The sequence below is a fragment of the Leptinotarsa decemlineata genome, unplaced genomic scaffold, assembly GCF_025532065.1.
Source record: "Leptinotarsa decemlineata unplaced genomic scaffold, Ldec_3_MD MMD2_tig00026340_RagTag_RagTag, whole genome shotgun sequence".
In the NCBI taxonomy this organism is placed as follows: domain Eukaryota; kingdom Metazoa; phylum Arthropoda; class Insecta; order Coleoptera; family Chrysomelidae; genus Leptinotarsa; species Leptinotarsa decemlineata.
This window is the reverse complement of record NW_027412694.1, coordinates 10,157,167-10,183,018: the sequence shown is the minus strand read 5'-3', so window position 1 is coordinate 10,183,018 and position 25,852 is coordinate 10,157,167. Positions and strand designations below refer to the sequence as shown.

At 35.9% G+C, this 25,852-nt stretch overlaps 1 protein-coding gene across 4 annotated transcripts; it reads right to left on the bottom strand.

Annotated features, from left to right (window-relative positions):
• Window positions 1–108: 108 nt before the first annotated feature.
• On the bottom strand, window positions 109–25,852 carry Fer2 (basic helix-loop-helix domain-containing Fer2). 4 transcript variants are annotated; one of them, XM_023160738.2, is made up of 5 exons: window positions 25,637–25,852; window positions 15,008–15,126; window positions 7,086–7,215; window positions 940–1,151; window positions 109–329 (listed from the first exon to the last, which is right to left on the bottom strand). In XM_023160738.2, the coding sequence occupies exons 1-5, from the start codon at window positions 25,684–25,686 to the stop codon at window positions 214–216; spliced, it is 627 nt and encodes a 208-aa protein (XP_023016506.1). In that variant the 5' UTR covers window positions 25,687–25,852; the 3' UTR covers window positions 109–213. The 4 variants fall into 4 exon arrangements, with proteins under 4 accessions (XP_023016506.1, XP_074039731.1, XP_023016505.1 ...); XM_074183630.1 differs by having other exon boundaries at window positions 940–1,148; window positions 7,107–7,215; window positions 15,008–15,144; window positions 25,637–25,849; XM_023160737.2 differs by having other exon boundaries at window positions 15,008–15,144; window positions 25,637–25,846.

Sequence of the window (25,852 nt, the reverse complement as noted above, 5' to 3'; positions counted from 1 at the left end):
ATTAATCGGAAGATACACTCTGTATGTTTATTCACATAACAAACTGGTAACAACAGGAAAGGCATAGTCAAGTGGAAGAAAGGATCTACCAATAAAAAGATACTCATACATGATCAATATAATATTGCACTTTCAAAAACAATTCAGTAACTGAATCAACTATAATTATTGAATATTTACAATATTTACAGTTCATTAATGGGTCTAATGACATTACTGTGGATTATTGACATTCTCTGAAGTGAGCGCTAACGAAGTTAAAGCACTGCGCCTACCAGGAGTAACTCCAAGATTTTCCCAGTTTATCCATGATAATCGAGCGGTCAAATCTGAAATGAGACAATAATAATCAAACACAAAAAAGGCACTATATCTTTTGAAACGGTTTGAAAACATTATTTGTAACACATAAATGAGTTTTTAAAACATATATATTTATTTGAATCAGTATAAGTTTTTGAATCCAATATAAATTTATATAATCTATAGAAAACAAGGAAATATACAAAAAACATCATTGTTTCAAAGTTTCATTTATCGTTCAACCGACACAATTTAACAATATTCAATCAAATTGTAATTAGAGTTTTTGAAGTGATAACTTCTTATGGCGATATATATATATATATATATATATATATATATATATATATATATATATTTCTTAGCTTGAAATATTTTGGAATTGGATTTTTGAAGAAGAGCATTTCCTCAAAATCGAAGATTTGAAAATATTTATATATCTTCTTCTTCTCTTTCATCACGTAATGACCTCAGCTACTAAGACTATAACGTATTGACTGTTCATTTAATTGTCAGCTGTCAGCTTCGAGTGCTGTCCACTGCCTCTTCTTCTTCCATATTTTTTCAATATTGATTATTTGTAGAAAATCCGCTACGGTAGCGGAATTCCGCTACGGTTGACAACACTGAACTTACCACTCGTGTTCCAGTTTGCTCGATCGGCTTTGATCTCTCCTCTCAGGCATTTCTCCACATAGGTCAGGGGGTCGCAGTCAGCGGTTAGAACTTCTCGAAGCAGAGCGATGTAAGCGATCGCTAATCGAAGGGTATCAATTTTGCTCAGCCTTTTTTCATAGGGGAAAGTGGGCACGTGCATTCGAAGCTCGTCGAATGCAGAGTTTATACTGCTGCAAACCAAAATTAATAAGGACATTTTGAGATGAGTTGCACTTCTATACCGTGCAGGTGTTTTTATCGAATTATACGTTTATTACATAACAATGTAGGCAACTAAAAAAGCAGTCGTTGATTAGAAGCGCCTTTAATATTGGTCATATAATTGGTCTTTATTAAAAAAAAGGAATGGTCAAACCGTTACAACCCATAAAGGACAGAAATGGAATGAAAACATTATGTTTACGCGTAGAATGGAGTAGTCCAGAGGGGAAAAACAAATGCACAGTCATTAAACAATAATCATTTTAGAAGTAAATATATTGTCACCCTTGTGGTTAATTTTTCAAGAACTCTATTTTCAGTTGACGATGTGATGGTTCCATGTCTTTATATTGAATTTCGGAGCAATATTGCGATGAATACGTTTTTCATTTGGATCTGAACTGTTTCGATTAAACTAAAGACAGGATACCCACTTAGATAAACTCAAAACTGGCTGACTTTGAAGTCATACTTCGAAAATTATATAATTTGTGTCAGAGCTATTTTGCGGGTTTTGTCGCCGAAGTCGGCAATTTTTATGCCAGACGTTTCGTCCACTACTGCGGTAGAAATTGTTAAAGGTGATGAGATAACGGTCGTGATGCTCGAGTTGTTGTTCCCAACGCAGACACTACATTGTTGGTATTTGACGCCGGTTTTATATTATTATTATAGGTGAGCATGGCTCGATTTCTCTTAATTAGATTATCTGAACTTGTATGTTCACAATTAAGTTTAGGTACATTGCCTTTTCTTTTCTAGTAAATTTATCTATATTTTTGAATTTCTATTGCCTCTCTATATGCTTTTGGATAGCAATTTTGAGTTTCTTTGAATATTACTATATCTTAGAATTAGATCTGTTTCTGTTAAAAATATTTTTTTCCGTTAACCAGCTGTTGCCCCTTAAGAACAATAACTCGAAGTCGAAACTTGTGCGAGTTAAGGACTAATGAGGTCTTACCTTCTAACGGGTACCTAGTTGATTCTAGGCAACAATTTCTCTTGTGTTCAGACACACTATACTCCTTTTCGTGGTTCCAATGTAGACTGACCCGCAACTTCAAGGAATCCGGTATACCCCAGGTATACCTTGTACTTTCTCTGATAGTTTTCGTTGGCCCAAATATTGGTTTCACGTAGTGTTTCTCAAAGGATCTTGCAACCCGGTCTGTAACATTTTTACATCGGGAAGAAAAGTTTTTTCCATGACTAGCCTAGCTGGAGTTACTTTGGTGGTCTCCCTCCTGGGTCGTATGACCCGGCAGAATTCTCCTTTGCTGCACCCATTTCCTTTCAAGGCATGGACTGCCTATTGCGATACCATCCGTTTGTTCAGCTGTATCAGAACATGCTCTTAAAAAAGAAGGCACTCATTCAAAGATACAGTAGTACTCGATAAAACTTAAAAATACTACCCAAGAGTATATAGAGAGGCAAAAAACACCTTCAAGCTCTGGTGCAGGTGTTTTCAGTCGCAAATCCAGGACAGAGATATCAACCTGCCTAGGAACCTACCTATGCGACTGTATTTCAAGCGGAATTTTACGCTATTGAAATGTGTGCGGACAGATGGGAAGAATCCAACCTCGTACACAAGTCAATAAAAATATTCTCGGACAGTCAAGCGGTGTTGGAAGCTCTTGGCTCCTACCGAGCAACGTTTCAATTGGTAGCAAATTGCCAAAAACGACTCTCCTCGATAGGAAGACTTAACAGATTGTCTCTGGTCTGGATTCCTGGCCATGCTGGTCCGGAAGGCAATAAGGCTGCTGACTCCATTGCAAAGGAGGGTGCTGCAAAGCAGCTTCAGCGGACCAGAACCTGTCATTGGCGTCGCTTTAGGCTTTGCCAAACAAACATTGTACACCTGGATGGCAAGAAGATTGATGAACTTCTGGCAGAGTCTTCCAGGATTGGCCCACTCCAAGGCGTTCATTCACCCTTCGAAGCTTGATACCAAACAGTGGTTGGACTATAGTAGAGATGATCTACGATGTCTAACGGGCCTTCTCACAGGTCACTGTCGTCTAAATCATCATATGCAGAGACATGGACTGTCGAAAGATAGTGTGTGTCGCCCCTGTTTGGAAAATGATGAAACAGCAGAGCACATATTTTGTGCCTGCCCCGTTGTAGACCGAATCAGGCTTTCAGAATTTGCCAGAGCCGTAACTCTTCTATCTATCCTGAAAGACCACTCACTATACGAACTAATCCCACAATAAATCTTTGTGGGTTGCGGTGGAGGGTCCAATAGACCCACTCACTTTGGACCTAATGTAACCTAACCTATATAGAGAGGCAATAGAAATTCAAAACCATAGGGATAATTTCAATAGAAAAGAAGAGACAATGAACATTATAAAATCTGGCTACCAATCTATAAGTGTACACAAACAAGGTCCAATTAAGAGAAACCGAGCCACGCCCACCTATAATAATATGAAACCGGAGTCAAATACCAGCATTGTAATATCTGTGTTGTGAAGAACAGAAACAACAACTCGAGCACCAACTCAAGCATTATGACCGTTACCTCATCGTCTTTGATAATGTCTACCGCAGTAGTAGACGAAATGCCAGGTATGAAAACCTGCAGACCACGGCCAAAAAATTCTGAAAATATCTTTGGCACAGGTATCTTCAGCAGTGAAAGTTTATATTCTTTGAATATATATTTCATTTCATTTTTCGTTCTCACTCCTGAATCTTCATTTTCATAGTCTTTAACATTTGTCCATTATAATAATTATGAAATTTTCACAATACATTTTATTCAAGACGCATTTTGCTACACGGTAGTTTAATCACTAAAACTGGTATACCAAACTATTTTACAATACCTTTTATATATCAGTAGGTAATGACAATACAAAACAATACAAAACAAATGAATAAATCTGGTAAATCAGGTAGATTTTGGAAAAACAATCACAATACAATATTACTTCTAGGAAACCAGGTAAAATATTATGTCAAAACTCAGTTAGATAAATGATCTGGCAAATCTCCAAATCTACAGTTAATAGATTTTGAAAGCACAATTAATAAAATATCACTTCTAGGAAAACAGTTAATTTGTAAATTTGATAATTATTGACATTTCATGAAATCAAGTATCTATGATATTTCAAATGAAGGGCATGCTCCCTCTCTTTTTCTGTTCAGTGTTTTTTTTTAATTATTTCCAAAGCACACTCTCCTTCAAACAAGAGTGTAGAAAGAAAAAATCGAATAGGAACGTTGTAAAACTTTCGTAAACATTTTCAATCAATTAATATATATTTATATGGTTGTAAATGATGCAATACAATAAAATAATCATATTATTATGAGAGACGAAAACACCTCGCTGATTTATTATGATTGGTCAAATAAAATACTTTATTTTTCATCTTTGTTCAATATGCTGAAATGTTTTAGGTTGAAATGAGAAATAACATATCGTACCCCTACAGAAAACCTAAATGATGAATTTTTGAAAAAATTATTTCACGTCAGTACAAAAAATGTAACCCAATTAACCAGGCAACCAAAACTGCTACCGGAATAGAATGAAAAACATCCAGAAAGGACTGTCTGAAAATCCACTTTTGCGAGGGAGAGGACTTTTAGCTGCTGATAATATGTATCTATCTGTGGTAGAAATGTGGATTAGTTGAAATTTTGACTAATGACATCACAGTTTAAGTGATGTGCAGATGTGCAGATGTGTGGTGCAGATGTGTGGTTTAATATATTACTAGTTCGCATTTAAACCTGCTACAGTTTTCGATACAATTCCGTCTAGAAAGGAAAAGTAATTCAGAAAAACTTAGTACTCTGATAATCAACCTTCTCTCTCACATAACGGTTGTCGAAGATACAGTGAGATATTACCAGTGATGAATAATAAAAACAAACGATAATATTCAGTCTAGAATCATTCGAGACGTGTTGGTCGGTGCTCCAAGCCCTAGTCTGAACGATCGATTTTCACTTGCTATCGTCCAACCCGTGTTAGGAATCACACGTCACAGGTAAGACCTCGTTAATTATCTCGCACAAGTTTAGACTTCTGAGGGTTGTCGTTCGTAGGAGTGCGACAGCTAGTTAACGGAAAAACATATTTTAAACAGATTAACATAAATCGTTTGAATTTGATTAGCAACGTATCTTGGTGAATGTTAGAGATTCACATTTTCATTGTTTCAACGAAGGTGTTAACATATGAGAAGAGGAATGGGAAGTCGTTCAAGAAAGCAAATTATATTAAAAAAAATTAAGTACTTCCAGTCTTTCAACCGCTATAAGGAAAAATCTCAACAAGCCAATTAAAATAAAGTTAATTATCTAAAGTAACAATTCGTATAGATAAGTCTTCCCTTCTCTACACATTGGGTTTATGGACTGACACCTATCAGAAAACAGCTACCCCCCTGGATAATACCACGAAGGGCGTAAGTGTCCCACATCAACACGAAGTCGATGATTTCCTATAAATAAAAATCAAATCATTTCAGAGTATCATACCTCGAACAAAACTGAGGCGAAAGACAAGCAACATATCTGCCATCGCCTCATCTGCATGTAGGCTAACTGCTTATCTGAATGACTTTAGATAATTTGATTCAAAGCCAGTCTTCAAGTATGCCCACTTACTATTGGCAAAATAAAGTAATCAGTCAAGGAAATACCTCAGATCATACACAGGAAGCTATCCGAAGATGATGTATGAAAGCCAGAACGGGTTCACCAATGGGATGCTGTGCCCGGAACCGATGTTTCCAGCTGGGGTCAAATTCCTCAAGCAGACGAGGGATTGCCAACCGGATCGTCACTTTCACCCGTAAAAGTCAACATATACAGGGGATAGTTTGGAATGTTGACACGTTTAAAAGCTCACAAAACCCCCGATCTGGTTAAGATACTTTGATGCAACCTTCGTAGTCTGGGATCATGGTGACACGGAACTGGAAACATTTTGACAAGAAACTAGGCCATGACTTCAAAAATTGAATTTACCAGATACCATGTGGTTATGGTCCTACATCGGTATAAAACCAAAAGACCGTTGGAAGTTCGCATTGGCGAGCACAAGAAAAATCCCCGGCGAGAAGAAGTTATCAAATCGGTAATTAAGATATATGTTTGAACCCACCAACATAATATTAAGTGGTCCGACGAAGCTGAAATCATCCACAGGAAGGATCACTTGTTCAAAAGCAAGTACATATTCAAGAAAGACGCATTCAGGCAGACTAGTGTGGAGTTTCGCAACGTATTGAAACCCCTGATCGAGGGATGAAAGGTCTACGTTGACGTTATTTCCCGAAAACTTTTATGGATAGTCAACGTAGTGAAGTATCTTAATTGGATACTTTTTTTGTCCTTTTTTCATCATCATTCCTCTGTAATGTTTTTTTCAATTATTATTATTGTTTGCATATAATTTTTAACGTATTGTGAAACCCATTGATTAATTATTTTCCATTTCAGATTACAATACTGTGTTTTTTCGACAAATTTAGCATCTCCTGTTATTGAGATATTGGATAATATTGGGGCTGGTCTGTTATTTTTTATTAGTAGCTCAGATCATACTGATAAAAATCTAATTATTTTCTTATTTTTTGAAAAGTGGTATTTTACGATTTATGCGGAAACAACATTTTTTCTGATTGGAATTGAAGAAATGGAAGAGAAAATAAGTTTTACTTCACTTAATTTTTCATTTCTCTTAGTTTTTTGGAATGATCGTGAAATACATTTCTTGCATTCAAGTTTGTGATTTCAGTAATGCATACATTCTTCTACTAATGATAAAAATAAAACGACCTACACGATCAACAACACTATAGTTTCTAGACTGTGGCGAGCACAAAAAACAAACGAGCAATCACAAATCAAGACAAGTGTACCCGGTGGGTCCAATAGCAGACCTCAGCATTCTTTTCCGTTCCCTGATGTTAGCAGCATGTCTCTGCACTCTGTAAGGAGATGATCCGTAGTAATCTGCCGAACTTGATAGATTTCCTCCGCACTGGCTGTCTGAAACAAATGGAAATACTTTTTTAAACGGTTTCATTCAGCTTGCCCTGTTTGTTTGTATATTTATTTATTTGGATTAAATTTAGTATTTCAAGTTTGATCCCCTTTCTGTTGACAGATTGATATGATATGTGGTTTTGATAATTATATACAATTTAATAAATTCTGTATCACTGTAAATCTCTCAGATGGTATGCAGTTGCATCATGGATTTTCACAGGGCTCAGTTTTGGGGCCTCTACTCTTATTGATCTACATAAATGACTTGAAAGTCAATGTAGCTGGCTCAAAACTCATACTATTTGCTGATGACACCACTCATCATATCACCCATCAGAACCAATTCAAAAAATTGTGGCTGAGGGACAGAATCAGATGAAAGAATGGTTCTTAGCAAACAAACTTTCTCTTAACTAAACCAAGACCAAAAATATCAATTTTTTTCTTAGACCTCTGAATCCAAATCTGCTAAGAAGTGATGAGGTGAATCTTCTTGGAATAATTTTATTAATAAAGGCCTAACATGGAAAAAATGTAATTTAACTATCGTCTAAGCTCTTGAAAATTATATATATGATAAGATAACTTGTTAAGACTGTATCTAGAGAAACTATAATGTCAACTCATTATGGTTATTTTTATTCAAACATGACAAATGCTGTGGTGAGTTGGTGTCACTCTTCTTCCCATTCGGAAAAAAAAAATTAGGCTACAAAGGAGATGCATCCGTATTGTTATGAATCTTAAATATCGCCAGTGCTGCAGACATTGTTTTGTTGAGCATAAAACACTAACGTTTCTTTGCGCATATATACTGAACTGTATTGAATCTGTCTATAATAGTAAACAAGAATTTTCAACACATAGACAACTTCATAACTATGAAACACCTCATAACCAGGATATTATGCTTGAATATCACAGCATAGAACCAGAAAAGGAACTGACTACTAGGGTGTACATTTTTTCAATTGCTTGCCAGTTACCATAAGACTCCTTGAGGAGAGATTATTTAAAAAAAACAAACATTATTTGGTAAAAAATGGCTTTTATTCAATTCAGGAATTCTTGGATACCACGTTGATCTAATATGATTGTTCAAATTATATTTAACTTAATCAACAAATCGTAATTTTATGAATGTATGATAAACCAACATTTCAATGTATATATATATATATATACATATATATATATATATATATATATATATATATATATATATATATATATATATATATATATATATTACCTGATGTAATCCAAATACAGGCAAGTTTACCTAAAGCAACAGAAGTACCTGTATTGAGGCGTTCGTATCGTATAAAAGGTTACACAACAGGATGACACGTTCAGATAGAGTAGTGCCTAGCCTAGAGGATGACAGCACGACCAGTTGTCGAAAGCCCCCGCAGATAATCGAATAGAAGTTATAGAGCTTCAAATCCGTTTTCTTGTCACCCATACAGATTTCGAGAGAAAAATTGTTGCAACAATCAGACTCACTTATTGAAACACCTTGTAGAATGGGAACCATGTATGGGTGACAAGAAAACGGTTTTCACTATATCAATCTGCCCAAAATTCTATAACAGTTGTGTAATTTTCATGAACGCCCATCTTCTGGTTACAATTCTACAAGGTGTTTTAAAAAGTGAGTCTTCTGTTGCAACAATTTTTGTATGGGTGACAAGGAAACGGTTTTCACTATATCAATCTGCCCAAAATTCTATAACAGTTGTGTAATTTTCATGAACGCACATCTCCTGGTTACAATTCTACAAGGTGTTTTAAAAAGTGAGTCTGATTGTTGCAACAATTTTTCTCTCGAAATCTGTATGGGTGACAAGGAAACGGTTTTCACTATATCAATCTACCCAAAATTTTATAAGAGTTGTGTAATTTTCATGAACGCACATCTCCTGGTTACAATTCTACAAGGTGTTTTAAAAAGTGAGTCTGATTGTTGCAACAATTTTTCTCTCGAAATCTGTATGGGTGACAAGAAAATGGTTGTCACTATATTGATATACCAAAGATTCTATAGGAGTTGTGTGATTTTCATGAATACAAGTAATCTCAAAAAATTATTCTGATTGTTTCAACAATTTCTTTTTTGAAATCTGTTCAGATGACAAGAAAACTGTCATCACCAAGTTAATCTACTCAAGAAACTATGGAAGTTGTGTGATTTTGATGGACGCACATCATCGGATATCATTTTTATATGGGGTATTGGAAAGTAAGTCTAATATTTCCAATTTTATTTTTCCCTAAATTTGTATTGTTGATGAGAAAACGATTATCAACGCGTCAATCTACTCAAAATTCTATAAAAAAGTTTTACACCAAATACTCCTATTAATTTCACGTTCAACCTATAGTGAATAGTTATTTCCAGCCACAGATATTAGTACGGGTGCTAATAATTTCGTATCCCAACCACAGATTTTAATTTTCCTCTACGTCAGTATGTGTGGCCAGAAATCTATGGATAACTTTACGCCAATTGTCCAATTTGACATTTTTTACAAAAAATTTTCAGAAAAGCAGTTATTGCTCGAAATTTCGAAAATCGGTAAAGAGAAAAGATGATTGTTTTTTCATTTTTTACCCATATACTAAGTTTTAGCTCTCTAGTACAAATTTAGTTTTTTTACAGTTTTTCAAAAATTTGACATTTGCCGATTTCTCAAATTTAGCCAAACCTCAACAAAGTTAGTGCTTTATGCCTAACTTATCTTTTCAACGCATTTTTATTACCAATTGCAATTCTAAATACAACTTATTTCGCAAAAATTTAAAACACCAGAAAAAATTATGCCAAAAATGATGCAAAGTTGATACAGTTTTTAGAAACAGATAAATATTTTACTTTATTTCTAATTTTTGCGAAATAGCTTGATACATAAGCATAATTAAAAAACAATATCAATGAAAAGTCAATAATTTATTCTTTACTGCACTTTTCAAACAGTCAAACTTTGATTTACTAATTACGAAAAATTACAACGAAATTAAACTAAGGGTACTGTGGGAACAATTGAACTGAACTGAATAAGCAAAATATTTTATTGTCATATGACATTTGTTGAATAACTCAAAATAGTGTTTATCAGTTTTAGATTTAAAATAGTTTATTCGTTGTCTAGTGTGTTGTTAAAAATGCTGAATCTTCAAGAGAAAATTGAAATCGTTTTAATATGCGGCGAGAATACCGGTCACCGATAAGTAGCTGATATTTTCAATGCCAGACATCCTGCAAGAAATATTCATCAGTCAACAGTTAGTAGGATAATAGCTACGTTTAAATCTACTGGCTCGGTTGAGAGTAATTTTAGAAAAGCACATCAGCCTTCTAGACATACTGAAGAAGTGAAATTTGAAATATGTTCGGATGTCGTAGAATATAAAAAAACAAGTATTCAAGATATTGCAGATAGAACAGGTGTTGTGGCGTTGTGAGCTCGCAAAACTGCAGGTGGTGGGCAAAAGAAAACCCACATTTCGTAATCGAATGTCGAGATCAATATTCGTTTAAGACGAATGTATGGTGTGGCATATTAAACGATCAAATTATAGGATCATACTTTTTTAGACATAATGTAAATTCTGCGGACTACCTACACTTTGTGAATACCGAACTATCTGAAGTTTTGGATAATATGCCCCTTCAAGTGAGAAATGTGTGGTATCAGTGTGATGGTGCACCTATTCATACTACAAGGGTGGTTAAAGAGCGTCTTTTGGAAATATTTGGGGGCAAAGTAATCAGTCGCAATATGGAACACTTTTGGCCGCCTAGATCTCCTGATATAACCCCACTAGATTTCTTCTTGTGGGGTTACTTAAAACAAAAGGTGTATAAGCAAAGACCTTTTCGAGATATAAACCATTTAGAGGCAGTTATTCGAGAATGTGTTGGAAGCACGAAACCCCGTAGTATAAAGAATGCAGTTAAAGATGTTTTAAAAAGGACAATCGATTGCATTGAATGTGGTGGAAGGCACACCGGAATGTGACTTTTTATTTTGTATTTCTATTGGTATTTACATGGCTTAGGCATATGTTTCGATTTGAATTAGTGTTCTTAATTTAAATTATAACTTTATTTCAACAGATGTTTGTTAGCATTTTTTACGGTTTAGTTTTCTAGGCAACAAAATCTAAATTGATTTCTGAAGTAATTTTGTTCATTCATACCTCATAAAAGATATTTAGTAAATGTGAAATTACTTTCGTATAATTCCTCCCCTTAGTTTAATTGCGTTGTAATTTTTCGTAATCAGTAAATCAAAGTTTAACTGTTTGAAAAGTGCAGTAAAGAATAAATTATTGACTTTTCATTGATATTGTTTTTTAATTATGCTTATGTATCAAGCTATTTCGCAAAAAGTAGAAATAAAGTGAAATATTTATCTGTTTTTAAAAAATGTATCAACTTTGCATCATTTTTGGCATAATTTTTTCTGGTGTTTTAAATTTTTGCGAAATAAGTTGTATTTAGAATTGCAATTGGTAAAAAAACAACTGTAAAAAAACTAAATTTGTACTAGAGAGCTAAAAATTGGTATATGGGTAAAAAATGAAAAAACAATCATCTTTTCTCTTTACCGATTTTCGAAATTTCGAGCAATAACTGCTTTTCTGAACATTTTTTGGAAAAAATGTCAAATTTGATAGGGAAGAAAAATCACTTGATCGGTCATATGCCTGTCATTTGGCATCATTTTTAAAGCACAACCTAATGGAGATATCAAAAGTTGCTTGAAGAGATGAACAAAAAAATCCCATTTGATGCGGACATTATGTGTGACACTGTATATATATATATATATATATATATATATATATATATATATATATATATATATATATATATATACACTCAAAAAATAGGGGCAAACCGCGGACACGTGTTACTGGCTATTGGCCTATACTCTTCCTTTCTTGATTTGTAAAAGAACGTATTATTACCAATGAAATTGATTGATTGATTGAAATCCAAGATGGGCGCAGCTACAAAATGACAGATTACGTATTGTTCCGCAACTACCTCGATATGGGTATCAAATGACAGGGTTCGACTAGTAGAATAGTAGTACACTTTGAAAAAGATGCAAATTCAAGATGACCGCAGCTACAAAATGGCGGATTACATGTTACCTTGTAATACTGAGGCACTAAAACTGAATAGAATGAGAAAAGAACAAAATTAGAAACTGAAAACTTCTGTTTTATTTAAAAGAAAAAAGAAATAATAATGATGTAGATAATGTACTAATGTACGGAAAGTCCTAGGTATCAGCATCACACCACTCTCTTCAGCAATATACGGTATTGATCAGATAAAGAAATAATTAAATCGTTGGGCGTAGTGTTTACATATTTATTTAGGTTACGTTATGCCCAATGATTTAATTTTTTTTATCTGATCAATACCGCAGATTGCTGAAGAGAGTGGTGTAATGACTGCTACCTAGGACCTTTCGAATTATTTTTTAGTTTTTAGTTCATTATCTACATATTCTACATCATTATCATCTTTTTTTCAATAAAACCGTTTAACATACATTTTTTTACTTATATTATTATTATATTTGCTGAGTTCTACCAGATCTCTTCAACACAATATATAAAAGATATTTTTCCTATAAAAAAAGTAATATAAATTATGAAATTATGAAACAACAACAAAAATTGATTGGCGCTCCGGGGCGACTTGATTGATTTCAGTGGCGCATTTGCTTTTTCAGCTGCAGAAAAACCCGGAAAAACCTCCAGCACCACATCTGCCAATGTCCTCTCTTTCATAGAATAAATATATTATTTTTCTGGTATACAATACGAACTATCATAATTAGTAAATATATTTATGATAATTGGTGCAGATCGTTAATCCCATGCGAATCTAATGCATGCTTCTTTCATATGATTAAAGAGTCTTCATGAGACTAACTCAACATGGTTCTTGAACTCAAACGTTGGATTGGAAACGTTTTTTGAAGTAGATGTGAAGTCAAGTCTTCATCAACCAGACCAATTGGTGATGTGATAGCCAGTCTTGAACTTTTCTTGTAACTATAACCCAACAAAAGATCTAACTGAGGAAGAAAATTAAATTATGAATATTCGACAAAAGAGTCAAAATCGCAGAATGACAACTAACTAGCCAATATCTGTTATTAGAGACTCCACCCAAATATGTAGACCAGAAATCTCACTTCGAGTTTGTCGAAATACTTCGCACAGTCTGGACAAAATTCGAGAATGTAGGTCTTTATACTAAATGATCAACGTCAAGATTGAAATGAAGTATAATTGATGGTTTGAATGCATTGACCAGTTTCTTAATGAAAATTAATAACGCTATACATGATAATTATTGAGTAGTTTTCACAAATCCTTTTTTATTCTAGATGACGATGTCTCATAAAATTTTCTGTATAGTTTGGTAGTTTACGAGACACAACGCGATACAACCGTTTGCACCCATTTTTTTCCAAGATGGCGGCCGGGACAAGGATTGCGACTCCACAAATTTGAACTTCAGCTTATACTAACTCTGGTGGCCGAATGCTTTACAGAAAACTGCCCAGGCGCAGCTCTATGGCTTACAGAGTCAGGCTTGTCTGGTCATCAGTGATGCCATCAATACCATTCTGTCAGCGGCCATGGAGATCCTTCTAGATGTACCTTCTCTCTATATTTTTCTGAAGAAAGGCGATAGATGGACTGCAAATAGACGTGTGTACATTGCCAATTGCACAAATCAATTTAATGCAGAGTGCAACAGACTATTGGTTGACACTGGAAGTCACAGCATTCTGGAAATGACCCCTGAGAAGGAAATATCAAGAGCATATAGTTGTTGGTTCACAGATGGATTAAAAACACCTTCCGTTCTGGTGCAGGTGTTTTCTGTCGCAGACCCAGGACAGAGATATCAACCTGCCTAAGAACCTATGCGACTGTATTTCAAGCGGAAATTTACGCTATTGAATTGTGTGCGGAGAGAATGGAAGAATCCAACCTCATAGGCAAGTCAACAAAATTATTCTCGGACAGTCAAACAGCGTTGGATGCTCTTGGTTCCTATCGAGCAACGTCTGAATTGGTAACAAATTGCCAAAAACCATTTTCCTCGATAGGAAAACTTATCATATGATCTCTGGTCTGGATTCCTGGCCATACTGGCCTGGAAGGCAATGAGGCTACTGACTCCCTTCTGACAGAATCTTTTGAGATTGGCTCATTCCAATACGTTTATTTACTCTTCGAAGCTCAATACAAACAGTTGTTGGACTACAGTAGGGATGAACTACGATGTCTAACAGGCCTTCTTACAGGTTACAGTCATTTGAATCATGTTATGCAGAGACTCCGACTGTCGGAAGACGGTGTGTGTCGCCTCTGTTTGGAAAATGATGAAACAGCAGAGCACATACTGCCTGCCTCGTTGGGGACCGAATCAGGTTTACAGAGTTCGGCAAAGCCGTACTCTTACCATCTGACCTGAAAGACCACTCACCATACAAACTAATCGGCTTCGTTAAGAAGCTGGGTTTATTTGGTTGAGTGAATAGGTGTGAGCCACAATAAACCTTGCGGGTTGCGGTGGAGTGCCGAATAGACCCACACACTTTGTACCTAACCTATACTAACCCCCTTCACACATTCAAAAAATAAAATTGCGTCCTCTGAAAAACGCAACCCTAAATGTAAATTTTCAATGTATTAAGAACCATTTTCCCAATTGAAATCTGGTCAATTATGAAAGAAATATATTTACCTGCATTATGATGTATACTAGACAAATAAGGGTGCTGAATTCCAGTAGTAGGTGGTGCTCTGGAGGCGAAAGCACAACTTGGAAGGTCCGAAACTTCATCTTCAGAGATGTCTCCTGCACTATATCCAAATTGTAAGCTTAAATAGAAGGAAGGAAAATGCGTTACATATAGGGAAAACATTCAACATGAGGTTGTGCATTAATTATAACAAAACATGTGCATGGGTATTAACTTGGCATTCAATCATGCGTTCAAAGGCAAACTTTGATTTTTGTTTCAGATATTAAATACCAGATATACAATTGGTGTTGAAAAGTTTTTTGACTAAAAAATTTCAGAAAAAATTGAATAGAAGATTAAGAAGGTAGCACATATCGAAACAGAATTATGAGAACTTCTTGTGTATACCTCACCGAGCTGTTAATTCATCAAGAGAATGGAATCATCCAAAGTTAGCTAGCATAAATAATGCTATAATCCAAAATTTAAATCATGATCAAACAAAGGGCCCTTTTTAGTTTCAATAATGGTGTTAATAGTGGTGAAAAGATGCAGGTTCGATCCTTTCCTCGACGATATATTTTTCTCGGGAAAATGTATCGAGTTGAAATTGAAATGATCCTGCAACACAATACTGCTGACGAACTGTGAATAGCCAAGGTCATAGGCAGCTATGGTTCATATATAGGATAGAGAAAATACTTTTTGTCTGATTTTTATAAAGTTTTTTATTTGTTACGACCAGTTTCGGTTTATCAAACCATTCTCAAGTAAACTCTTGATGAACCGAAAATAAATAACGAACGAAAAATACTAGTATTATTGTGAAAAAAGAGACGAGCGCTTGATATACAAAAAAAAATGGCACAAAGCGCCCAGGCTTTTTCCACAATAATACTAGTATTTTTCGTTCGTTATTGTTTTACGCTTATTTAAAAAACTATTTTCAACTTTTTAGTTCGATGTTCTTTTAATTTTTTAGATTCGTATGCTATAAAAACGTGTTTTTTAGTCTTTTTAAACTATATTTATTTTATGTAAAGTTTGGGATCAATCAGCCGTGTATTGTGTAGAAAAATGACCATTGATATTTTCCGATTCCGGAGAGGGAGCCTGAAAATCAGCTACCAAGCCCAAGGCAGCAGGGGCGTAAAGGAGGGTTACAAATAAGGCAGAAGGCGCGTGTTGATGAAAAAAATACTTTTTTCAAATGAAGAAATACATGTAAAGTGAGTTCGAATTATATTAAAGAGGTTACGCACAGCGCCATCTGCCCGCAAATAGATCAAGCAATAATGTCGATAATTCTGTGAAATACAGATCCCGAGCTTGAGAGTTACAAACAAACATACATACAGACATACATACAGGTGAAGCTAATATAAAGCGTGTAATAAAATAATAAAAAGAACTTGTTGCATTCGAAATAGAGAAAGATGAAAACGTTGTGGGGCCGGTGAAACAGTGTTTTTGATATATATTGCTGAAAAGGCGAAGAAAGTCAAGTCAAAGTCAAAAGTCAAGTTGTGGCAATAATTGTTCTACATACTGATCAGATGCAAGATGGAGGTGACGGGACATAGATAATGACAGTTCGTTAATAGTTTTGTTAGATTTATTGATACGGAAGCTGAAAAAGATCGCACATTCTGCATCACTAGCCAATATTTTGATGTGAATGTTTTGGAATCCATTTTGAAGTTCATTGCGTCCTGAGAACATTCACATAACTAGATTTTCACAAGTTATTGTCTCACTTTTGTGTATGTTTTGCTATATATTTGACCTTATTTAAGCTAAATAGATTTTTAATATTCACTTTGGAATTTATAACCTTTGTTTTTATCTTAGTTTCACAAAGATTCACGAACTACTCACTTACCAATGTATACTATATAGGTAATTATTTTTATATTTTTATATAATACATGCTATCACCTAGGTTAAATTGTAAAACAGCCTCGGCTTTCAGTGATTTTTGTATCTATTTCTTCTTTATAAACAATGTAGGTATGTCAATGAATAAAGCCCATTTATAATTATTATTATTTATTGTTGTGGAATTGGCCGCGGTGGTAGTGCGCCCGATTCACGATCGGAAGACCGTGGGTTCGATTCCCACCTCTCCAGATATTTTTCTGGAGAGAATTTATCTGGCTGAAGCTGGGATGATTCTGCAACCGTGTTAGGACTCACACGTTTAAAGGTAAAACCTCGTTAATCCTTAGTTCGCACAAGTTCTCATCTTTTGAGAGTTGTCGTTCGTATGGGGGCGAGGGCTGATTAACGGAAAAACAGATTTTTAACAGATTTTAAAACAGATTATTGTATAGAAAATGTTCTGTTCAACCTGTGGGAATCAATTAACGGCCAACGAAAAGTGGGTGCTGATTTAGTGACTGGTAAAAGATCAGTGGGTGGTAAGCCATCGATGATTGCCCAAAAATACTGATCTCTCCTGAAAATATTCCCTTTTCAATTCCCTTGTTTCATGAAAAGTTCAACTAAAAACAAAACTCAACACACGTTTGTTGAAAAGGTGTGCTGAAGTTGCGATTCTCAGAAAGTTACTTCATGATGTTTCGATTGCTAGTTCCACAATCATCTTCGGGTGATAACTGGACTATTTATGTCATTCGAGTGCTTTCACCTATCACCTCTTTCTTTCATTTCAAGTTTTATTGCTCATTTATTATTGATTGTTTAGCTATTCATTCTAATTTTATTTGTACTTTTATAGATTTCCAATCATTTTAGAATCATATTAGACATTGGAAGTCCAAACTAATAAAATTTGTTTTATATTTCACCGACAATTTGGTTCAGCTTGTACCTAAACGATGAGTTAGATGGCTACCATCAGCAAAGACGTTGATAGGGTTTTTGCCGTTTAGTTATAACGATAGGAATGGGATATATTAGATCAAAGTTATTTTAAATGTTAAAATAGTTATTTATGTATCAAGGGAATTAGGAGGGCCTTAATTACCGATGGCAAAGTTTGCGTCCCGAGGGCCTCTGGCCCGAGGGACAGCAATTGCCTGAGGTTATTAAGGCTCATTAATTCCCGTGGTACATAGATAATTTTATTTCTGACCGATTTCAATAAAATTTTGTTCATTTTTGAAACGGAAAAATGTACCAATTCATTACCTTCCCGGTATATTTGAATCAGGTACCGTTGATTATAGTAGAGTTTTCTTGTTGCTAGGTTGTTGCTATGTTACTTGTTTATAAACAGAACTTTGTTATCAAGCTGTGTTTGCGGTGAAAACGTGTTTTCTACCTCGAATGTAATGGAGGATATTTTGAAAAAAGCTGAACAAGCAAGAGAATCATTAATTCCATCGAAAAGTGAAGCCGTATACCAAAAACAATACAAGATATATCTGGACTGGCTGACACGGAAAAATGTTATGCCAAAAGATGTCACTGAAACTGTATTTCTGGCATATTTTCAAGAACTGGTAAGGAATTTTCTATGTTTTTCGGTAGATTTGGTAGTAATTGTGTTTATTCGTTTCAGTCAGAAACGTATAGTCCGAATTCTTTATGGACTAAATGGTCAATGCTAAAATCGATGGTGACTATACATGAGAAACGAGATATCACCAAGTTCAATGAACTACAGGCTTTTTTGAAACGAAAGAGTTAGAGTTATATGCCGAAAAAGTCTGCTGTTTTATCTCCTAAAGATGTTATCAGATTCCTAAAGGACGCTCCTAATGATATTCATTTATTGCATAAGGTAATTTTTTTCTTATTTTCCTTTTTGTGTGTATTTATTTCCTTGTTTTTTTGTTTTGGGTTATTTTGGAGGATGCAGAAGTCAGGAACTTTTGAATATGAAGATATCGGATATAGAGGACCGGGATTCCGTTATGGTAGTGAACGTACCGGAAAGTAAAACTGGTGTATCGAAGAAATTTACAGTTGTGGATGAAAAAGAGTTCTCCGCTTTGCCTTTATTAAGACTTTATATGTCTTTGCGTCCTAAAGGTATTGAACGATTTTTTTTGAGAGTCATAGTTACGACCGCACCGGGGGGCCTGGGGGGCCGGTTAGGCCCCCCAGACGTACCCTGGCGTTGGATGCGATCGGGCGTGGAGGGGTGGATTTTCGGGAAATCCTTGCGGGTACCGCCCCTCACCCCACACCAACAGGATTTCGCAGGGCTTCCTCCCGCTCACCGAACCCGGAATTGCTTCCTTACATCTACTTAGTGTGGCTAACCAAGAGACAGGACCATCGGCAGCGTTCGACCGAACGTTCGTACAAGTTAACTACGCTCTTCTTTCGCCAGAGAGTGCTCGCGTCGCACACCTGCCCCCGCCAGCCATGCCAAATCAATTGGGACTATGGTCCCGGAAGTGACCGGCCGGGGTCCTAAGCTCGGATACTAGTAGCTCCGTCCATCCGGATTCCGACACCTCAAGCGTCTGCCTTGGTGCCCTCCAAGGCTAGACTCGGATACTAGATCCCGGAAGGACCGCAAGCCCCGACACCTCGAACGCTTGGATCCGTACAGAAGCAGGCGAGGATCACGGAACAGCATAAGCCGTCCAGTGCCTCATAATGGGGCTGCAATGCACCCATGAATGGATTACCGCAGCCCTGTATCCCTTTACCCGCTAGCGGAGCCGCTGCCCCTAAGAGGCCAACGCCAGTTGGAGATGAGGCTCACTAGCCTCCAGCCGCGAGCGGGCACTCACCTCCCCCCTAGAACTCATGTTAGGAAAGCTCCCTTTCCAACGTTTGATGAGTAACCGTCGAGAACTCTCGCGAGCATCCTCTACCACACATCATATGTCGAAGATGTCGCGCCCATTCCCCGTATAGGTGCGGGATAGGGCGGTTCATCTACGACTTTTGGGTGTACGCCGTGTGGTCTGCACCGCATACCCTTACGTTACCCCGAGGGGCACTCATGTTAGGAAAGCTACCTTTCCAGCGTTGGATGAGTAACCGCCGAGGGCTCTTGCGAGACACCTCTACCACACATCTAGCTTGAAATCGGCCAACGCCTGTTGCCCGCAGATGCGGGATAGGGTAGTTGACCGATAACTTTACTGGGTGAGTGCCGTGTGGTCTGCACCGGAGGACTGTCAAACACCCATAAGAGAGAGACAGTGACCCCCCGCCACTCACCCCGACAAAATAAATGTACATCTCAGCCAATTGGAAAAAACATGTTTGGGAAAATCCCCAGCAAAATCGCAATGTATTTAGGATTGCCAAACTCATCTTCCTATACGGGACATTGCCTTCGTCGCACTTCTGCTACTGCTCTAGCCAATGCAGGAGCAACTATGACTAACTTAAAAAGACACGGAGGTTGGAAAAGTTCCACGGTGGCGGAGGGGTACTTGGAGGATAGCATCGAATTGAGAAATAAAACGGCGCGTATGTTGTCTACTTTGTCATCAGAAGAGGCAGGTAATTTTCAGGGAACATTTCAAAATTGTACATTTATTATTTGTAATGACGTGAATAAATAAAATATGGTTCAGTTTTCATTTCTATTTATTTTTACTTGTGAAAGGTAGAGGGAATTATAAAATCTATAATGTCCTAAGGGAGTTATGACCCTCTTTATTGATAGGGTAACTATGACGATATAAGCTTATAATATCCCGGTCAGAAATAAATGCATTAACCTATTTTCAGTTTCCGTGAGATTGTACAAAACAAGGAAATGGAAGGTTGCAACCTATATTATACCGGTCACCATTACATTGTTAAAGTTGCTTGTTTTTTCATGTTTTAATGAATGAAAAACTGTTTTATTCATGCAAAAATAAACAGCCACATAATATTATCAAAAAGTACTCAAGTCAACCATAATGAAAAAAAAATCCTTGAAAATGCTTTTCAATACATGCAACACCAATTTCTGACACGTACGGTTACTGTTCAAAAAATGAGGTGAATTTTCATTTTTCTCAAAAAATATTTATTCATTCATCAATTTCTATTTTGTTCTGATATGAGTCTTTTGGTAAGTCCTTGAATTCTCTCAACGATTCGGTTTTCATCTCATCAATCATTGCAAAACGTCCACCATTCATGTATCTCTTCAATCTTGGGAAAAGAAAAAAGTTACATGGAACCAAATCTGGTAAATACGGTGGCTGAGGCATGATTATGGTGTTGCTTTTGGTAAAAAAACAAGCAATGACTAGTGCATAAGCGTGATTCAAAAGCCATTCATTGTTTTTCCACAACACCGGAGTTCTTTTCGTATTGTTTCTCACAAGCGGCGCATAACTTCAAGATAATACTTCTTATTGACCGACATCCATCTCCTACGGAGGAAATGGATGTCGAGTTTACGACTCCAACTGACCTCTCTGTAAATTTAGTTCAGGAGCGAGTCTACAGAGGAGACGGATGTGGAGTTTACAACTCCAACTGATCTCCCTGTGAATCTAGTTCACGAGCGAGAGCTTCTCAACTCCCGATCCAATAACTGAACCTAAAAAAAGGTTTGGTGGCGCAGCCAGGAAGCGACTGAATCATCTCCTCAAAAACCGCCTTGCACTCGCTTTAGACCTAACCTAACCTAACCTTATTGATCGAACGACCACTACGCCACGGTAATCGAAGAAAACAGTGAGCAGAAGCTGAACAACTTCTCTAACATTGATTTGACAATTCTTAACAATTTTTTTCATCGGATGTTGATGTGCCTTGGTGTCCAGGACGAGCGTCGTCATTCACATCTTTACGACTTTCTGTGAAAAAGTTGTACCACTTGTGAACGTTTTTCTGACTCCGAGTACAATCACCGTATGCCACTGTCAACATTTCAAGTATATTTGAGCACCTAATTCCTTTTTACACAAATTGATGTAAATTATTTGATGCATTTTTTTCGATCGCAGAAAATCGCTGAACTCGCAAAACACTTAACTTTGTGCATTTCATTGATTCGGACTTCTATTGTCTAATATGATATAAATTGATTTGAAATCCGTGAAAGAATCTATGAAAAATTAAAAAGAATAGCTGGAAAATAACAATTATATCAAGCAAAAAAACTGAAATCACCTACTATGAAATAAAATGTAAGCAACAATCAAAAATCAAAAATATTGACTATTAACACGAGATGAAACTCAAAAATCATTAACAAGAAATGAAAATTAAAAATTAAAAGATTCCAAACCAAGTTACTTCACGACGTTTCGATTGTTAGTATCCACAATCGTCTTCGGGTGATAACTGGACTTATTCAATCGGCAGCCGTCTTGGTTTCGAACAGGTTGCAGCCTGGCTCCCTTATCTTTACAACTGGCGTTTGTCAGAAGGACAAATAATTGGACTTATTCCTCCAAAATCTGATTATTTATAGATCATTCAAGTGTTTTCGCCTATCCCCTCTTTTCTGGAAGTCCGGACCAATGAAATGTACCACGAAACATTGTCAACCACCTTCAAACAAACTTCTAACTTTTATGCCTCTCACCAACAAACTAAACATGCTAAACAGCTGAAACGGTGAACATATGTTCTAGACGAGTTTACCAACATGGAGAATTTTTGAAACAGTCCACGTATATCGTATTCCTTTTTATTCTACTTTGTCCATATACATAACAAACCCTACCAAATACAAATAAAACAGAACACTGAGTCAGCTCAAAAACCAAAGACGGCTCAGGATGTGGAGTGCCCTCCACTAAGCCTAATGATTAAGTGGGGAATGGGAAAAAATACCAGCGTGGTCTAAACATAACTGGCTGGTATCTCAATTGTTCCAAAAGAAATAACCAGGAGAGGAATTTCTGGCAAAAACATAACAATCTGCACTGATAGCAGACAAACCTTATTAGCCTTGAACAGACAACGTGTTACCTCAGGGCTAGTACTAGAGTGCCACCAAGATTTAGACAAACCCTTGGTAGATAATAACATTATCCTGAGGTGGGTTGAAGGGCACGACAGGAGTAAAGGTAATTTCATTGCTGACTCTTTAGCCAAGGAATCGGTTGGACTAAAAATTCTAGGACTCAGTGACACTAGGGCCTGATGACTTTCACAATTGCGGAACTAGCCAAACGTTACACCCATGCTCAATCCCTAAAGAGATGGGATGAAATCAAAGATGCAATCTTGCCAGGATCACCCTGGGCGCCGAAGAAATATCTGGCGATAACCAGGAAAAATCTACGCTTATCAGTAGGATTTCTGATTGGTTACTGTCAACTGAGGAAACACCTCCACAAGATGGGGCTAGTGGACACACCTCTATGCAGGATGTGTGAACAGGAAGATGAGACTGTCAGGCATGTCCTGTGCGAGTGCCCGGAGTTATCGTCAATAAGAGAGTGTGTGTTCGGCGAGTCTTGGCCTACACCTGCCGATATAAAGGAGATGTCTCCCAGAGACCTGTCCACCTTCCTGAAAAGGACAGGATGGACCATGACCTAGGAGGACAACTCCTTGGGAGAATGTATAATGGGTCACATGTGTCCTAAGTACTGTGGGGTTACACTCACCCTCCCTACCTACAGATACATATATACGTAACAGTTTTTCACATTATAATGTCTTTATGAATAGTATTATTTGTATACGTACCTAACATCATTTATTTCACAAAATTCAGAAAATCATATTGTTTCTCATGAAAATATAAAAAATGGTGATGATCTGAGATTTCGAATTATTTGTGTTAACTCTAATTTCTTAAATAGCCTTCAAGTTCTCAGGATCGTGATTATGAAAATATGTAAAAAATATTGACACATTAAACCGAATCACAAATACAAATATATTTTTTTTAGGGTGATGAAATAATTTGTGAAGACTGCCATCTTTATGGATGTTCTTATTTCTTATCATTTATTGGAAAAGCGATAGATTTTATTTGATTTTTTAAACAATTTGAGCGAAATATTATTCAAAAAATTTTTAGCGGCAGTTTAATAATAATCAAATAGTCCCTTTTTTCACCTGTAGCCAAATATGTTTCACTGAATGAATTACGTGTATAATGAACAGAAAATATTAAGAAATCATGTCTGAACTGAAAATAACGTATTCAAAAAACACTTCATTCTGAGATTTTCACAACAGTTTTACAAAAACGCAATACGTGTTTCGCCATACAATGGCTTCTTCGGGAGTGTCTACATATTCAATGCTACATATACCTTATTCTACAATTTGAAGTATCTATATTTCAGGTACCAGATTTTTACCTTAGTTTGTAATGAATTAAGTTACCTGTGCTTATGTCCCAATTTCCACATTTGAAAAAATATTTAATTATGGGAAGTTATTCAGTTCTAATTGATCATTTAGTAAATTCCCAAATTCCTCAATCTATTGTCTTCTAAATATTTTAGAATATTGAGTTTCAAACTCTTCTGTTTTAAATGTAACACATCATATTCATGATTAAACTCATTTCCTTCTGCTAAAAGATGGTTTGCAAATGTGTAATTGGTCATTCTATTTACAAAATTACTTATATGCTCTTTAATTCTTTGAGGAAATGTTCTCCCTGTTTGGCCAATATAAGGTTTAGGGCAAGAGCCACAAGTCAGTTTATATACTCCTGATCTATCCGACACTGAAGTTTTGTCTTTATTGTTTTTAATAAATTTACTTAGACTATTATTTGTTTTGTAAGCTACGTTTACGCATTCTTTCTTGAAAAAACGGGCAATATTATTGGTTGGTTCACCTAAATATGACAATGCCTATACCTGACGTTATCTAAAATTTGGATAGACCAGGTCCATGGCTTGCTTTTGTAGTTTTTTGGAAAGAATGGAGTCTATAGTATATACCTTATAACCGTTGTTGACCGCGATTTGTTTGATCAAACTCAGCTCTCTCTGGAAATTACTCTCAGGCAGTGGAATATTCAATAGTCTGTGAAGCATACTATCGAATGCAGCAACGTAATGCTGGCAAGGGTGTGTGGAAGAATTATGTATGATAATGTCGGTGTGCGATTGTTTGTGGAAAATTGCAAATTCATGTTTATTGTTATTTTTAGTAATGGTTTAGTCAAGGTAATTTATTGAATTATTTACCTCCTTCTCAGGTACTTGAAATGAAGGTACTTTCAAATTGTGGAATAAGGTATATTTAGCATTGAATATGTAGAATTAGTTAGTAAACACACGCCCGAAGAAGCCATTGTATGGCGAAACACGTGTAAAATCGTTTAGTGAAAAGTGTTTTTTGAATACGTTAGTTATGAATTTTCATCAAGTGTCGGCCAATTACATCATATATGAATTGAACATAATGACATTGAAGTACAATGTTTAAAAGCAGTTCCACGTTCTATATCGTGAACAAGTTTCTCAACTATGTTTTGTAATATATGTTTTAATGATAGTTTTGTATATGCATAAGTAATTATGTTTTGTGTTCCCTCATAATTTTAACAATAGCGTATTGACGGATTTCCGTCATTTCTTGATCTTACGGAATCCAATAAAGTATCATTATTTTTCTTATTTCAACACCTACTTCAATTCTTCACTTCATTTATTATATCTATATAGATTTTTAACACCGTAACATGCAGTATTCAAAACAACTAATGTACAAAATTCTGATTACTTACAGTTAAATTATAGTTATGAAGTTAGAAAATAACTTACTTTGGTGGTGAAGATGATGAATCGGGTAACTGATGCCCACGATTTGTCATTCTTCTATTACGCTTCTTTAAAATCACTGCTGGAGCAATATTGACAATTTAATGTCGCACTGTACAATAAAAAAATTGCAAAACCACAGCACAATTAAACTTAAAACGATATTCTTACGCAATAATTAAAGTTGAACTGACATCAAATCCCTAGAGAATTATTTTA